Genomic DNA, 14,420 nt, shown 5'->3' with positions numbered 1-14,420 from the left:
CACAGAAATGTGCGTACGCCAGCCCTGGAGTTGCCGTGGGGCTGCGCACATTTCCACGTTCATTTCAGTTTTGATACATCCGGACTTTTGCGTGGAAAATGGCGTACGCAAGGTTTTTGTGCGTATGCACTGTTGATACATGAGGCCCCAGATCTGGTCTGTGAGCCTTCAGTTTGGCACATGTGGCTCAGACTGTCTGCCAGGTTCACTTTTATAACAAAGAACAAGATTTAAGGAGTTGGGTTCTGTTTTCATGCAATGACTACAAAAATAACTAATTTCTGTGATTAATTGATGAAGTTTTATCTTTCTCTTCTTCCCTAAAGTTACTGACTTATTAGATGTTTCTACGGCTATTTCCTGGGAGGAACAGATTTATGTTCCTGTTTGTGTCCTCAGTTTCCCAGCATGCCCTGGCTGCTCTGGTGGAGGTTAACAAGGGGGCGGAGTCTGTCCTTCTGGCCTGAGAAAGCCCAGGGTCACATGAATTCACGATGACCTCTGAGTAACGACAGGACTTTGGACCCATAAATGAGCATTATATAACCTCAGAATCATGTGATCATGTGACTGTAGACATATCTACAGATAAATCTGTGAAATAAGTCAGTGACAGAGAACACTGGATGAAAAACAGAGAAACAGATCATGTTCCAGCAGAACTTGAGTCCTCTACTTCGTTTTCTGGACCGGACCACAGGAAATGTCCAGAGAAGAGAAGTGAAAACAGGAAGTGGTACCCTGACAGAGGTGGATATTTAACCCTTTCAGTTTTATGGCCCCACAAACTGCAGACAGGGCTGAGGAACTATCAGGAAGCTGAAGGTGTTCCTGAGAACTGACATGGCCTCCTGCTGAGAGCTGCTAACTTCCTGGAGGTGAAGAGACAGTGAAGGGTTGTCAGAGAGTCAGGAGACCATCAGCTGCTGGGAGCTGACAGGAACAGGAAGATGAAGATGAAGATGTTGGTGGGGTTTGGGATCCTCCTGCTCGGTAAGATCAGCTGCTCTTTGTCTTCTTGAAGCTCCATCTGGGTCCAAACCCAGAATCAGACCTGACTGGGCCTCTAGCTGCTGCTGGAAGTGGTTTCAGTCAGAACAAAGAGACTTCAGGCAGACGGTTGTAAGCCACCTGGGGATGACTCTCAGCTACTACCACACCAGAATCTAGCTCCTTATCTGTAAAACTGACTGAGTTTCTGTTTGCTTAGCCGTGGCGGCCATCTTGAATTGGGTTGACTCAGAGACGTTACTTCCTGAGAGTTTTCTTCAAATCCATGTTGGGGTAAATGTAAAGAGAAAAAAGGAAGTGAGCTTTGAAAGCAGGAAAGACAGGCGTCAGCTCCTCCGTCCAACAAGCAGAGACACGTTAGGACTCGGAGGAAAACTGCAGGAACTAGCAGAGACACGTTAGGACTCGGAGGAAAACTGCAGGAACTAGCAGAGACACGTTAGGACTCGGAGGAAAACTGCAGGAACAAGCAGAGACAAAATGAGTCGTGAAGCTGGCAAACAGCAGCTGTTAGTGCAGGAAAGCTCCGAGTGTTTCAGCCGTTCTCCAGCACACTGGCTGAAGGTTCACTTGTTCCTCCAGGAGTAACCCTGCTCCAACCTTCTCCTGAAAGAGAAAGGGGTTTAGAGTAAAGCTGGTGTTAAAGGAGCAGAACTGGCCTGTGCAGTGGATCCAGTTTTTAGTCAGGTTTTGGCTCCAAACACAGACAGGATAATGAATCAAAGCATTCGGACATGTTGCCCTCCTGCTTTACTTCCAATGACTCCATTTAACACCAAAGTGTGAACGATGTGTGTGAGCTGGGAGAACCGGGCTCCTGTCGGTTCTGTTGGTACTTCATAACAGGAAGAGAGGAGCTGTGGACTCACAGGTTCTGTTCAAACGGATCAAACTGCAGCCGACTGAAACGTTTCCTAAAGCAGATTAAAGTCTGTGGACTTTGTTGATTTCAGAGGAAATCAGGTTCTGTGTTCTCCTCTGCATTTATCTGACAGCTTTAAGTTCCCACCTTTTACTTCATTATTATTATTACAACATGAGGACTCCATCATATTCAAGATGGCTACCACAGCTAATCAACCTTAGCCAACACAAAAATGCCTTTTTTTACAGATATTCAGCTAAAGTTTGGTGTGGTAGTAGCTGAGAGTCATGAACAAAATGTACTGCGAGTGCGAGACTAATCAGATAAACTCTTACAATATTGTGTTTAAAGTTATTTTTGAAGATGTGATCAAAACATTTCTACTTTAGTTGTTTTCCAACATAGACAGATGATCTTTGTGTGAAACTCAGGCATGAAAGGCAGCAGAAGATCTGAAACCATCTCATGTCTCCCTTTAGTTTGAACGGTGTTGAGGTGGAGCTCCAAAGTCCTTCCACCCTCAGAAGAGACATGAAACCTTTGAACAACACGTTCTTTATCTCAGAGATGTTTAGGAGCAGACTGTTTAAACTGGCAGCTGGAGGCTGAGACAAACTCACAGCTGATTTCTCTTCCTGTTTGTGTCCTCACAGTTTCCCAGCATGCTCTGGCTGCGGTGGTGGAGGTTAATGAGGGGGCGGAGCCTGTCCTGATGCCCTGTGATTATAATGGTATGATACCTGAATACAACCCTTTAGTCATCTGGACTCGGAGTGATCTTAAACCCAGTCTTGTCCACCTGAGACGAGATGAAGAAGACGATCTTAAAGACCAAAACCAGGATTACAGACACCGGACATCAATGAGACCTGATTTTCTGGATACTGGAAACTTCAGCCTGACTCTGAGAAAACCCCGAATCTCTGACAGTGGAAACTACATCTGCAGACTCGGAGATGGAAGAGAAGAATGGAGAGTGACAGAAGTTCAGCTGAAGGTCCAAGGTGAGCAACAGGCAGGAGATACTGTGTTAGAAACAGGGACAGGGAAGTGTCTTCTGTAATGGTGTCTCCACAGCTGCTGTAAACAGATAAGAGAAACAGGAAGACCAGCTGGCTGATTCTGAACCTGACCAAAGAAAGGTCAAGCAGAACACTGACACGGTTCCACTTAGACAATGAGGAACATATTGCTGCTTTGCTTCGGTAACCACTCCATTCTTCTTCTTCTTCTCCTCCAAACACCTTCAGAATAAAAGCCAACATAATCTCATCACCAATCCTTTGCCATGAAACAGGAAGTTGGTCTAACTCCCTGAGTTTTCGTCTGATTTGACCCAAAGACTTCCTGCTTGATCAGTGTCCTAAATGCATTTTCCTGTCATAATGATGGCCTTCAATCAGCGCCACCTACAGCCCAGAGACATGTTCTGGTTCAGTCCGAATGTGGAGACACTCACGGTCTTTGACTGGGACAGATGGGAGAACTGCTGATGTGTGAGTGCTGTTTATTACTACTTACAGCTTTAATTTATGTTGTCCTTCATTGTCCTCTTAGATCAACAGGAGGAGGTGGAGGTGAAGGAAGGGGCGGAGTCTGTCATCCTGCCCTGCAGAACAACACCTGACCTGCCTGAGGACGCCACAGTGGAGTGGACTCGTTCTGATCCAGTATTTATGTTTGTTCATGTGTTTCCAAACACAAGTAAACATTATAAAGACCAGGATGAGGGTTACCTCTGCCGTGTGAAGATGGACAAAGACCTGCTGAGAACTGGAGACCTCAGTCTGACCCTGGAGTTCCTCAGGGGCAGCGACAGTGGAAGCTACATCTGCACCGTCTACAGACACCAGGACATCCTGAGACACAAAGTAGTCCTCAAACAGGTCAAAGGTCAGTCTGTTGAAATGAGAAATAAAAATTGTTTCAATGATTCTTTACTATATGTAACCTGCTTGTGAACTGTGGAAAAACACAGAGCATCTCTTTCACCATGATTTAGGTTTACAATCTGTTTATCTTATGTAGTTTCTTACCTCTCTTTGTGGGCAGCTATCTGACCCCTTCTTCCCCCAGACCCCTCCTCACTGTATGGAAAGTTACCAAATGTGCAAGGGGTATGAAGGAGGGACTGCCTGTTGTGGGCTTCAGACTCATTCTCCTGACCTTTTGTCTTAGCTGTTAAGAATGATGGTGTCTGAAACTCTCAACTTTCTGACTGCTTGTTGAAGAAAATTCCACAATACTGTAAATACAGGTCAGGGGAGCACTTTAGAATAAAATTTACTGAGGTACAGCCATCTTTGTGTTTGCTAAGGTCAGGTAGCTGTGGCAGCCATCTTGAATTGGGTTGATTCAAAAGTTAATCAGTTGTAGACGAACATCCAATGATGACTTTCTGAGACGTTCATTAAAATCTGTTCATTGGTTCATGAGATATTTAGCTAACAGCCAAACAAACACTCACAGGTAAAAACATTTCAGATCAGTAAGTCCAGGTCCTGGGTGTTGGGGGTCTGAGGTCAGAGGTCTTCTCAGTGAGTCCAGGTCCTGGGTGTGGGGAGGTCTGAGGTCAAAGGTCAGGTCAGTAAGACCAGGTCCTGGGTGTGGGGGGTCAGAGGTCAGAGGTCAGCTCAGTAAGTCCAGGTCCTGGGTGTGGGGGGTCAGAGGTCAGCTCAATAAGTCCAGGTCCTGGTTGTGGGGGGTCAGAGGTCAGAGGTCTTCTCAGTGAGTCCAGGTCCTGGGTGTCTGGGGGGTCTGAGGTCAGAGGTCTTCTCATTGAGTCCAGGTCCTGGGTGTGGGGAGGTCTGAGGTCAAAGGTCAGGTCAGTAAGTCCAGGTCCTGGGTGTCGGGGGGGTCTGAGGTCAGAGGTCAGCTCAGTTAATCCAGGTCCTGGGTGTGGGGGTCAGAGGTTAGTAAGTCCAGGTCCTGGGTGTAGGGGGGTCTCCTGGATGGGGGTCAGTGGGATCCAGCTTCCTAAAGTCTGATTTAGTTTCTGACCCAAAGCAGACAGAGATGGACAGAACAGACTCAGGCCCAGCTGAGGAGAACCGGGTCAGAACCTTCTTTAATGTGTTCACCTCTCTGATCAGCCTTTCATTCTGCCCAGGTGGGAGATCATGTAGTTGCTGTGTGTGTGAATGTGTTCATTTGTCTCTCTGTTAGTAAAATATCTCCTGAACCACTGGATGGATTTTACTGGATCTCTCAGATGTTCGTCTACAACTGATAAACTTTAGAGTCAACCTGATTCAAGATGGCCGCCACTAATGGACCAAAGCAAACAGTAAAATTGCTGTAATTAGTCAGGTTTCCAGATAATGAGATTAGGGCTGGTGTGGTAGTAGCTGACAGTCATCCCCACCTCCTACTGACTGATAACAGATCCCAGAAGGTCTTTGTCTCCAAGGCGGGGGGTGAGATGTTCTCCTTAAAGAAATGCTCGGCCTTCAATATTTCCTGTAGATGGAGAGGAGTGGTGGAGAAAGCACTCAGCCCTGAGCTCAGAGATTCAACTGTTCTCTGTTTCTCCACAGAGGGGTTTCCAGCCTGGGCCACAGCTCTCCTGGTTCTCCTGTTTGTGGTTCTTCCTGTTTGTGGAGGTGTTTTATTTTATTTTCGGCACTATTTCATGTCAGGTGAGTCTCTCTAAGTCCACTCTCATTGGTGCAGAAGCTCCAAGGTGTTCTCTTGTGTCACTAAATTCAGTCAGTTCCAAATAGCTGAACCAGAAAGCTGAAGAGAACCTTTGGGATTTGTTCTAGAAAACTCTTCTCAGTCAGATCTCAGCAGCTTCATGTCTCTTTGTCAGGATGAGGATTTCTTTGAGTTGAGGGGAAACAGAGCCAGAAACTGAGTCAGTGATTCAGGATGAAGTTTGTTGGGAGTCAGCAGCTGAAGGTCATCAGGAAGCTCAGTGTGGAGATGAACTAATGGTTCCATCAGGTTCCATCAGCACAGAACCTCAGAGGGTTCTCAGGGCTCTCTTCTCCCTCATCCTCTTATCTGATTGGTTCCTGGTTAGTTTCTGACTCCTCCTTTGGTAACTGCTCCAAATGTCCTGAAGAGGAAAACCCATCTTCAGCAGAAACTGGTTTCTGTCAGACAAAAAACAGGTCAGGTGAGTTCAGCTCACCTGGTTGGTCCTCAGAGAACCTGAGCTGAGTGTCGCCTCCTCCAGCTCCTCCAAATTGACTCCTCCTCCTCCTCCAGTTTTACTCCTCCATCTCCTCCAGTTTAACTCCTTCTCCTACTCCAGTTTGACTCCTCCACCTCCTCCAGTTTGACTCCTCCTGCTGCTCCAGTTTAACTCCTTCTCCTCCAGTTTGACTCCTCCTCCTACTCCAGTTTGACTCCTCCACCTCCTCCAGTTTAACTCCTTCTCCTCCAGTTTAACTCCTCCTGCTCCTCCAGTTTAACTCCTCCTGCTCCTCCAGTTTGACTCCTCCTGCTTCTCCAGTTTAACTCCTCCTGCTCCTCCAGTTTAACTCCTCCTGCTCCTCCTGGATCTGAGGTTCAACAATCGTTCAGAGCCTCCCTTCCAACGCCCTGGAGGAAACTTTCTCTGGAGGTTTTTTTAATTCCTGATAAAACTTTTATGTTTACTTTAAGCTCTTTAGATTAACCAGCTTTAATAAAATATAAACACTTTGAGAAATAAAAACGACAGGATTTAACTTCTGATGAACCTGTAGTTAAAGAAATAAAATAATGTGTAAAACCCAGATTCTGTCCAACCAAGCCTTTCCTCTCAGATGTAGGACTTCTGGAGGGATGAGTGAGGTGATCATACAGAACCTGCTTGTTCCACCCAGGCTCAGAGCCTGAGTGTTTGCACAGAAACAGATCCAAACAGCTCTAGATGTGCTCATGGCTGCATCAAGTTCCACAGGTTTCAAACCCAAAACTAGAAGCACTTGGAGAGCACAAACCTCCACCAAGACCGTAGGGTCCCTGACCCCATTGAGCTCTAGTACCATCCAGATTGAGACCCGGATCAGCACCAACATTTAATCACTTGTTCTTTGGGACAACTCCAATATTTCATCCACATCTGTTCATTAGTTTTTCAGTCCTCTTGCTAACAGACAGACCAACAAACCAGGCCTCCTGAAGACATGAGCTCCTTGGTGGAGGTAAACAGGTTCTTGCAGATGGAACGATGCTTGTTTTGAAATTACCATGTTGTAGAATAATTTATTATCAAATAGTGAGATGACTGTTTCAAAGAATAAGAGAAAGATCGATCTTTGTCTTTTAAGAGAATTTTAATCCGAAGGCAAAAAAGCATTCGGAGACTGAACGTCACAGTAACTCAGGATTCTTCTTCTCTATTAATTCATGAAGTCACTGATCCACCCTGCAGCAGCAGCTAGCTGTAGCTAACTGTAACATGTTGATGTTGTGTAGCTGCTATGCTAACTGCATTTAATAAATCCATCAATCTAACGGCTGCATTAGCTCTGTTGGGAAAGCAGCAGCTCTGGTTTCCTGTTTCAGCTCAACTGTCCCCCCATCGTACTGCTGGGAGCGATGAACAAACGAATCCCTCAGCTGTGCTGCTCTGGGAGTTCAGGACTTCAGGATTATTTCTCTCCACACAATAATTCTGTTTACTTCTGTTTGTTGATCTCTGAATGGTTCGGAATCACTGTCAGTTGAAAGCTTCAAGAATCAGATTGTTTCTGATTGTCTTTGTCAAACAGAAACATCAGGATTTCAACACTTTGGACAGAAATTATTTCTAGATCCAACAGTATCTGAGGCTCTTCAGTGGAAGAGAGGGTTAGTCCGACTTTTCCTGACATTCCTGCCCTCTTGTTGGGAAGCAGCAGCAGCAGATCCCTGAACTTCCTCACTTTGTTCTTCAGAGACACAAATACCACCAGCTCTGAGGAGGAGGAGAACATTTAACCCTGAATCCATGTTGAAAACAGCGCTGAGCGTGGACAATCAGATGCTTTCTGCCTTGGTAGTTCTTTCTGTAAATATGGGAGGGTTTTCCTAACCCTAACCCTAACCCTGCAGCTTCCTTCATTTAGATGTGAACAAACTGCAGCAGAGAGACGCTGCACCAAGATGCAGAGGCTAACGTCACTTTGAGAATGAAACAAACACCCAAAATCCAAACTGCTGCTGCGGAAGACTCACAAACCACTGGTGAACCTGGACCTGAGAGCCCTCCACCAACATGAGACACAGAGACACAGAGGAGACAGTCATGTGACCATCAGAGCTGCTGCTGTCTGTCTGTCCAGCTGATCTTCTTCTCTGTTGTCCTCTCAGGTTATCAGGTGGAGGTGGAGGAGGGGGTGAAGTCTGTCCTGCTGCCCTGCAAAACCACAGTTTGTCTCCAGAAAGACGCTAAAGTGGAGTGGACAGACAAGTACAACAGGAAGGTCCATGTGTTTGAGAACGGCTCTAATCGACCAAAAGAACAGGACAGAAACAGAACCAAGATGAAGAAGAACCTGCTGAGAACTGGAGACCTCAGTCTGACTGTGAGACACCCCACAGATGGAGACAGAGGGACCTTCACCTGCAGAGTCTACAGCAGGGAGGGAAACATCCTGATGGAGAAACAAGTTTATCTGGAGGTCAAAGGTCAGTGTTTTAAATGTGATGTTGTTGTATTTTTCCAATCAGCTGATTAGTTGTGATCAATCCTGATCAGAGTCTTCTTACAACCCCAAGTTGGGACATTGTGTAAAATATAAATAAAAATAGAATAAGATGATTTGTAAATCCTTTTTAATCTATATTTAATTGAATACACTACAAAAACAAGATATTTAATGTTCAAACAAATAAACTTCTGGGTTTGTTTTTTTTTCAATTGTTCACTCATTATGAATTTGATGCCTGCACATGTTTAAAAAAAAGCTGGGACAGGAGCAACAAAACACCTGTTTGGAGCCTTCCACATGTGAACAGGTTAATTGGAAACGGGTGAGTGTCATGATTGGGTATAAAGGGAGAATCCCCAAAAGGCTCAGTCGTTCACAAGCAAGGATGGGGCGAGGTTCACCACTTTGTGAAGAACTGCGTGAGCAAATAGTCCAACAGTTTAAGAACAACGCTTCTCAACGTACAATTGCAAAGAATTTAGGGATTTCTCATCTACAGTCCATTATATCATCAGAAGATTCAGAGAATCTGGACAAATTATTAGCAAAAACGCTGAAAACCAACATTGAATGCCCGTGACCTTCGACCCCTCGGGCTGCTCTACATTTCATTGACAACTAGTATTTCAGTGAATTCAGCTCATCACAGCATCTGCAAATGCAAGTTAAAACTCTACCATGCAAACAGAAAGCCATATATCAACAGAAACTCTGCCGGCTTCTCTGAGACGGACTGATGCAAAGTGGAAATGTGTCCTGAGGTCTGACAAGTCCACATTTCAAAATGTTTTTGGAAATCATGGATGTTGTGTCGTCCGGGCCAAAGAGGAAACGGACTGTCCAGATTCTTTCATCCAAACAACGTTCTGCTCGTGTTCCAGCAGCATGGCTTCCTAGTAAAGAGTGGGGTACTAGACTGGCCTGCCTGCAGTCCAGATGTGTCTCCCATTGAAAATATGTGGGTCATTATGAAGCTCAAAATACAACAACGGAGACCCTGGACTATTGAGCTGCTGAATCTGTACATCAAACAAGAATGGGAAAGAATTCCACCGACAGAGCTTCAACAGTTAGTGTCCTCAGTTCCCAAACACTTATTGAGTGTTAAAAGGTGATGGGACACAGTGGGAGACATGTCCCTGTCCCTGTCCCAGCTTTTTAAGAACGTGTTGCAGCCATCAAATTCAAAATGAGTAATTATCTGAAAAAAAAAAACAATAAAGTTTATTCATTTAAACATTTAATATCTTGTCTTTGTAGTGGATTCAATTGAATATAGATTGAAAAGAATTTGCAAATCATTGTATTCTGTTTTTATTTATGTTTTACAAAACATCCTAACTTCACTGGAATTGGGGTAATAGAAACGGAAATGTGTGTGTTTAAGTTTCAGAGTAAATGTGATGGAATGAGTGTTTTTCATTGAACACAACAACACATTAGATTACAATACAGTCCAATTTTATCTTTAAAGCACTTTAAAAACAACACTGTTGAGATGAAAAACACAAAAATCTAAAACAAGAATAAAAATTATACATCAAAATAAAACACAATCAAAGCAATAAAACTGTTAAAACCATAAAACAATAACATCTCAAACTGAGTTAAAAGCCAAAGAGTAAAAATGTGTTTTAAGAGCTGATTTAAAAACAGGAAGTGAGTCGGCCAAAGGCAGATCGTTCCACAGTTTGGGGGAAGTGACTGAAAACTCTCGGTCACCTCTTGACCTCGTCTTTGACTTCAGGACCACCAACAGGAAGTGATCCTGAGAGAACGTGAGGGAACGTACTGCTGGAGCAGGTCAGATACTGAGGCCAGAGACCATGCAGGCTTTTAAAAAATAAAAACATAAAATCTCCAACTATTAAAACTCAGTCATAAATAGGCAGGATTCCTGCCAGAAAGTCAGCAAAGTCAGCAAGAAAATCCTTGCTATACTTTGGGTGTGTGTATAAAGCAGCACAGAGCACCATGAGGGCAGATCTGAGCTCAAACACGTTCATCTCAAAGCTGGAATGAGATGTGATCGGTGTCAGCTGCTTACAGATGTAGCTCTACGCCTCCTCCACGACCTGTCGTCCTCGGAGAGTTGAAGTAGGTGCAGTCCAGTTCACACAAAGCAATCGACTCGCTGATGTTCATCCATGTTTCCAGTATAAATTATGATCTGGATCCAGATGTTCCTCATGTGGATCCTCTCTGGAACTCTGTGATGATGAAAATGAAAGAAAGTGGAATCAGAACTCTGACTTTTTTATTTAAAAGCTTCCTGTTTGTCTCCAACTTTGGAATCAGTCAGTAAAGTGATGAAGACCTGCTGCAGCAGCTGTCTGTCCAGCTGATCTTCTTCTCCGTTGTCCTCTCAGTCCCACAGGTGGAGGTGAAGGTGGAGTCAGGTGCGGAGTCTGTCCTGCTGCCCTGCAGAACCACAGTTCACCTGCCTGAAGACACTAAAGTGGAGTGGAGGGACGGATACAGGATGGTCCATGTGTTTGAGAACGGCTCTGATCGACCTGAAGAACAGCACCAGTTCTACAGAAACAGAACAAAGATGAATGAAGACCTGCTGAGAACTGGAGACCTCAGTCTGACTGTGAGACACCCCACAGATGAAGACAGTCAGACCTTCACCTGCAGCGTCTACAGCAGGGAGGGAAACATCCTGATGAAGAAACAAGTTCATCTGGAGGTCAAAGGTCAGTGTTTTAAATGTGTTGTTGTATTTTTCCAATCAGCTGATTAGTTGTGATCAATCCTGATCAGAGTCTTCTTAGGCTGTTTTACCATTGTCCCAGCTCAGCCTGACTCACCTTGGTCTAACTCAGCTCTTCTTGGTTCTACACCGCCTGTAGACCCGAGAAGGAATCACGGCCCCAATTTTAGAAGCAATTGAAATTGTCCCCCTACTTTTAAGCAATAGAGTAAAACAAAAAGCATATCTATCATTTATTCTGAGAAAATTATGCATTTCTGCCTCTGTAAGCTGATGTCCTGCCCCCAGACTAACAGTGGTTTGGTTCATTGTAAACCCAACACATCTGAGGCCTGGAGCAACACGAATAACTGGCTCCCAGTGAATGGATGCAGGTCAGATGTTTAGAGACCTGTTCTTATAATTTAGATGGTTTGAAAAACTGTTCTTATCGAGTCTCCCCGTTTACTGTCCCCCTAATAAAGGAACAGGATTTCCGCCATTGCACACAAAATCCATTTATGCAGTTTTAGAGGCACAACAACCTGAGAAAATGGATCCCTGATGAACTTTTCGCCAATTCAAGCCATTTTCTCAACACCACCTCATTCTGCACCAAGAACCCCATTGGTTAATTTCTCATCTCTTCCCTGGTAAACAGATAGGATCAGATCTCTGCTTCTTCATCAGGTCATTCTGTGACATGAAGGAACATGAGACATGAAAAACATACAAACTGTTTATCTTATTTTCTGAGTTTCCCTGACCCAAGTTGGGTCCTGTAGCTGCAGGTCTGGCACGTTACTGCACACGCCTGAAAGATTTCCAGGTTGGACTTTTTATTTCCATCAGGTGTACCAAAGGTACTGAGGTATCTACAAGACATTCTGCTTTATCAGGCCAGACTTTACCCCTGGCTACACCTTACCCTAAGATAACAGTGGCACCACACCCATCAGAACTTTTTCTATCAAACAGCTTTGAATGAAACACAAGTTGATGCACTGGGACATTAAAGACAGACATGTCCATCCCCAACACAGGTACAGATAAGCCTGTGTCCATCTTGTCTGAAAATGGTGGTGGGAGGAAAAAGAGATGCAAAGACACCTGTCCTCAAAAGGAATGGCGTGTTTGAACTCAGATTTAGTTTTTGTCAGATGAGAGATCAACACAGCACTAATTATTTGAAGGGTTTAAGGTGGGAACTGGTGCAGCTGGATTAACCTGTAAACAGTTCTGTTTCAACACCAGCAGTCTTTCTTCCACTGACCCTTATAATGACAGAAGTTACAGGTTTTTTCTAAATCACAAGGACTGCAATCAACTCTGTACTCAGCAACAGAATCAGCAGAACATTCAGTGAAATGCACTGAATTATTTTCAACAGGTGCACTGTCTGTACCACCAGCAGCAGGTAAATCTGCACTACCTCTGTGAGGCATCACAAAATTCAATTTAATTCAGTTTATTTATATAGCCTCAATTCACAACAAAAGTTATCTCAGGTCTCTGTACTAAAACATTCACATATATAAAATAAGCCAATTAGTAAAAGTTATCTCTCTAAAGAAGCCATCCGATCTTCATTTTATCCCAGTCTGCCATCCTGAAAAAACCTCCAGCAGAACCAGAACCGAGCTCAGGATAAAATTAATTAATTATTAATTGATTAAAATCTGCTTTCTGCCTCAGACCCTCTAATACCAACTCCTCCTCTGTTTCTAGCTTCATCCCACCTCAACATTTCTATTTGCTGCTTAAAATTCAGTCACATCTGAGAGCGAAACGTGTTTCTGGATTTTCTGCAGGTTAGGCTTGTTAAAGATAGAAACTGATGTTCTAACAAGAGAGGAGAGAGTGATGGGAAGATGGAAGCTGATGAATGAAGAGGATGAAAGGGAAAGAAGAGTAGAGGTCATAGAAACTGTGGACCAGGAAGTGGAAAAGGTTAGTGAGGATGAAGCTTTGAAGAGGATGAAGAAGAGGAAGGCAGCTGGACCTGATGACACCAGAGGAGGGATGGAAATGTCTGGGAGAGATGGCAGAGAGGTTCAGACTCCATGATTCAAGGACATTTCTGAGAGGGAGAACATCCCTGAGGAACGGAGGAGAAGTGTGTTGGTGCCAATCTTTAAGAACAAGACTGATGGACAGAAGAGCTTTCTCCTCAGATGAGAAGCGAAACATCATCAACTACAGAATAGTTGTTTTTGTTTTTTAACCTTTTTTGAATTTACCATGGCCTGGATGACTGAGAATCTACCCCAGCACAATGCTCAATAGTATATAATAAAAGCTAAAATGTATACATTTGTCCCATTCTATTGTCTGCCCTGCCTGAGCAATGCATTTTTATGCTTTCTACTGAAGAATCGTCAGATTACAACATTTTCAGAATTTATGATATGGCATGTTTGAATATTATTTCTGTCAGCATTAATATTCTTGCTCTGTAAATCCCCAGTTTCCTGGACCTCAGTTGAGCCTCATGCTCAGTGTCCTCTCCCCCACCTTCAGTGCACGAGTGACTGTCCTGATATAATCACATCATTCATACGACACCATTGTTTTGAGTCTGACTCTTGGGTTTCCGGAAAGTTTATCCTATCTTGTTGTTCCGCATTTAGCTTTTTGTGTACCATTATTTCATTAACCAAACTTGTGGTTCACTGTTGTTTTGACAGGGTAACCAATCCTGAGGATTATCATATCTCGTTGATAGCAGCTTTAGTTCCTCAATATCTTTTTAAACTCTTTAGTAGCCTTTATTGTACCAGGTTTTTAGAACCTGGCCAAGGTCCAGGTAGGTCCAGTTGGGTCCCACTCCCCTGATAGTAGCTGCTAGACCAGATGGTTCCTGCTGGGCCTGAAGGACGCTGCTTGGATAGTTTCATGAGCTAACCGTCCAATCACTGATCAGGTATTTTCCTTGCTGTTCTTCTTTAAAGAGGAAATACTAACGATCTTCAGGGAAATTCAGCTGCTTCTAGTCAAACTGTCCCTGCAGTCTGCTGCTGATTGGACACACAGCAAAGACAACACTGTCTCTGTTCACTGGACACATGGGACACATGTCACACAGCTTTCACCTTCAGAGCTGCTGCTGCTGTCTGTCCAGATGATCTTCTTCTGTTGTCCTCTCAGTCCCACAGGTGGAGGAGGTGGAGGTGGAGTCAGGGGCGGAGTCTGTCCTGCTGCCCTGCAGAACCACAGTTCCTGA

At 44.2% G+C, this 14,420-nt stretch overlaps 1 protein-coding gene and 1 long non-coding RNA gene across 5 annotated transcripts in view; both read left to right on the top strand.

The window, feature by feature from the left end:
• Positions 1–558: 558 nt before the first annotated feature.
• Positions 559–14,420, top strand: part of LOC108228461 (polymeric immunoglobulin receptor-like) — a 20,845-nt gene continuing 6,983 nt past the window's right edge. Inside the window, exons 1-5 of one of the 4 annotated variants that reach the window (XM_037973029.1) lie at positions 603–993; positions 2,530–2,880; positions 3,434–3,769; positions 5,413–5,514; positions 8,162–8,175. In XM_037973029.1, coding sequence (XP_037828957.1) covers positions 951–993; positions 2,530–2,880; positions 3,434–3,769; positions 5,413–5,514; positions 8,162–8,175 — 846 coding nt within the window. In that variant the 5' untranslated portion in view covers positions 603–950. Of the gene's footprint in view, positions 994–2,529; positions 2,881–3,433; positions 3,770–5,412; positions 5,515–8,161; positions 8,176–14,420 lie in introns of all 4 variants that reach the window. The other 3 variants (XM_037973028.1, XM_037973031.1, XM_037973030.1) reach the window with 3 other exon arrangements.
• Positions 8,268–14,409, top strand: LOC119616614. Its single transcript, XR_005232569.1, has 3 exons — positions 8,268–8,479; positions 10,872–10,879; positions 14,362–14,409. It is a non-coding gene; the product is annotated as an uncharacterized LOC119616614 (long non-coding RNA).

This window comes from Kryptolebias marmoratus, linkage group LG20 (genome assembly GCF_001649575.2).
Source record: "Kryptolebias marmoratus isolate JLee-2015 linkage group LG20, ASM164957v2, whole genome shotgun sequence".
Classification (NCBI taxonomy): domain Eukaryota; kingdom Metazoa; phylum Chordata; class Actinopteri; order Cyprinodontiformes; family Rivulidae; genus Kryptolebias; species Kryptolebias marmoratus.
The sequence above is the reverse complement of the archived record's forward strand: the minus strand, read 5'-3'. Positions and strand labels throughout refer to the sequence as shown.